A 2,710-nucleotide genomic window follows, 5' to 3' on the forward strand; every position below is an offset into this window, starting at 1 on the left:
GCTAGAGCTCTATCCATGTTATCGTGTTTATAGCGAAGATGTCCCTGAAAAAAAGCACCGAGGCACATCTGGGCGGAGGCCGTGGATGTGAAGAGCGGCGATCAGCGAGAAGGATCCTCGCTCTCAGCCCCGGCCTGGCGCCGGGTAGGGGCGCGGCGCTCGATTTCCTTCCCTGCCTCCGCCGTCCCCCTGGTGCGCATGCTCGGCCCCGCTCGGCCCCAGCCTTTGATTTATTTTTTTTCCGGGCGGCCGCGGCGACCCTGGGCTGGCTCCGGCATGGGGAGTGGAGCCCCCGGAGCTGCTGCAGCGGCGTTGTGAGGAGCAGCCAGAGGGAGGCAGCTGCGGCTCGGCGGTGAGTATCCGGGAAGCGCCACCATGGGGCTCCGTAAGAAGAGCACCAAGAACCCCCCGGTGCTGAGCCAAGAATTCATCCTGCAGAATCATGCGGACATCGTCTCCTGTGTGGGGATGTTCTTCGTGCTGGGGCTTATGTTCGAGGGAACAGCAGAAGTGTCTATCGTTTTTCTTACTCTTCAGCACAGTGTTATCGTCCCTGCAGAAGAACTGGCTACAGGATCAAAGACCCTTTATTATTATGGTGTCAAAGATTTGGCCACGGTATTCTTCTACATGCTGGTGGTAATCATTATTCACGCCACAATTCAGGAGTATGTATTGGATAAAATTAGCAGGAGAATGCAGTTCACCAAAGCGAAACAAAACAAATTTAATGAATCGGGTCAGTTTAGTGTATTCTACATTGTTTCTTGTATTTGGGGCACAATCATTCTAATGTCTGAAAACTGCCTGTCAGACCCAACTCTCCTGTGGAGGACTCATTCCCATAACAAGATGACATTTCAAATGAAGTTTTTCTACATATCACAGTTGGCTTACTGGTTTCATGGTTTTCCGGAACTCTACTTCCAGAAAATCAGAAAACAAGATATCCCTAGTCAACTTATCTACATTGGTCTTCACCTCTTTCACATCACTGGAGCATATCTTTTGTACTTGAATCATCTGGGACTTCTTCTTCTGGTGCTGCATTATTTTGTTGAATTACTTTCCCACATGTGCGGCCTGTTTTATTTTAGTGATGAAAAGTACCAGAAAGGGGTTTCTCTGTGGACCATTGTGTTTATTTTGGGGCGACTCACGACTTTAATTGTTTCAGTAGTCACTGTTGGTCTGCACTTGGCTGTGTCCCATTCTCGGGATGGAGATGCAGATGCCATTAGTGGAAACGTAAATGTGTTGGCCGCTGAAATTGCTGTTCTGTCGTCCAGTTGCACAATCCAAGCATATATAACATGGACCTTAATTACAGTCTGGCTTCAGAGGTGGATAGAAGATTCTAATCTTCAGGCCTCATGTCTGAAGAAGAAAAAATCGATGACTAAAGGCCGTTCTTCTAGAAAAGGAACAGAAAATGGAGTGGAGACTTCAAATCGAGTAGATGCCCCTCCAAAGAGGAAAGAGAAAACTTCATAATGAATTATAAGCTAATTGATGAATATCTCCAAAGGAATCTGCTCTTTACTATGAGATCTCTCTCTGTGCTAGAGATTTTTTCTGTTCTTCAAAATACTTTGTGCTCTTTGATTGCTATTGTACTGTTTAATGTATATTTTAAGTAATTGGAGGGGAGGATGATTATCATGAGTAGAAAAGTAACCATTTTGGTTAAACTAAGCTACTTAACATCAAAATAGTGACAAAAAAGTTGAGGGATAACTATGGTATTTGATTTTTGATTTTTTGCCTAGAACATTTTCCTAATGATTTGTGGAGTTAACTATAAAATTCCTCATATAAGTGATAACAATTTCTTGTTCCCATCAATCTTCTATGGTATTAACAAGGTGGATTGTTATAGCAAGGTCATATTTTTAATATTCTCTTTCACTAGAAAATGGAAAATTCTATCAAGATGGAAATTAAATTAGTGTTTTCTAATTTTTTTGTTGTTGTTTAGAATTTACAATTGAGACAAGATTTGTAAAACCACCAAAATAGTCATGTATTTTATTTTATAGGGAGTGATTGTTAATGCTGTATCCCCATTGAAGAATCCAAATACTAATAGATAACATATATGGAGATTTATTGCCATATATATTGAATCAAAATATCTTTAATCAATATAAAATATTACTTAAGAGGTAAAATCATTCCTGTCCATTTTTAACACTTGTAAATGGGAACTCATAAAATTAAAAATTACTGAAGAAAATAAATAAGACTTAGTCATTTTTTGATGTTTCTTAATAATGATTTAATAAAAGTTCATAAGTTTCACATGAATTCAAAATTCATAAACCATTTTGAATAATAATGCTTGATTTAAATAAATAAAAAGAATGCCAAGTAATTACATTTGGCAAACATTTAATGCATAGAACTTTAAATAATTTGAAAATCAGGAGGATAAATTATTTAATGAAAGTTTGTTTTTTTTTTAAATAATGTTATAATTTACTAGAGAGACTGAAGCAGGAGACTCAAAAGTTTGAGGACTTCTGCATGAGGATCAGAAGTTTTTAGGACTTTAAATTGACCTGGCTACTTAGCATGATACAGTCTCAAAATTAAACAAATTAAATGGGACTATAGCTTAGTGGTAGAGCACCCACCACTGGGTTCAATTTCCAGTACTGCAAAAATAAATAAGTAAAATTAAAGTGTTTCAATTATAGCTTAATTTCTT

The 2,710-nt window shown here is 38.7% G+C and overlaps 1 protein-coding gene across 1 annotated transcript; it reads left to right on the forward strand.

Moving 5' to 3' along the window:
- The first annotated feature begins 222 nt into the window (after positions 1 to 222).
- Positions 223 to 2,203, forward strand: Tram1l1 (translocation associated membrane protein 1 like 1). Its single transcript, XM_047566891.1, has one exon. It carries the CDS (start codon positions 376 to 378, stop codon positions 1,492 to 1,494), a length of 1,119 nt encoding a protein of 372 aa, XP_047422847.1. The 5' UTR covers positions 223 to 375; the 3' UTR covers positions 1,495 to 2,203.
- Positions 2,204 to 2,710: the final 507 nt, after the last annotated feature.

The sequence above is a fragment of the Sciurus carolinensis genome, chromosome 10, assembly GCF_902686445.1.
Source record: "Sciurus carolinensis chromosome 10, mSciCar1.2, whole genome shotgun sequence".
Classification (NCBI taxonomy): Eukaryota; Metazoa; Chordata; class Mammalia; order Rodentia; family Sciuridae; genus Sciurus; species Sciurus carolinensis.

Excerpts from the sequence above, each read along its gene's own strand:
- Tram1l1 (XM_047566891.1), top strand. The coding sequence starts at position 376 with ATGGGGCTCCGTAAGAAGAGCACCAAGAACCCCCCGGTGCTGAGCCAA.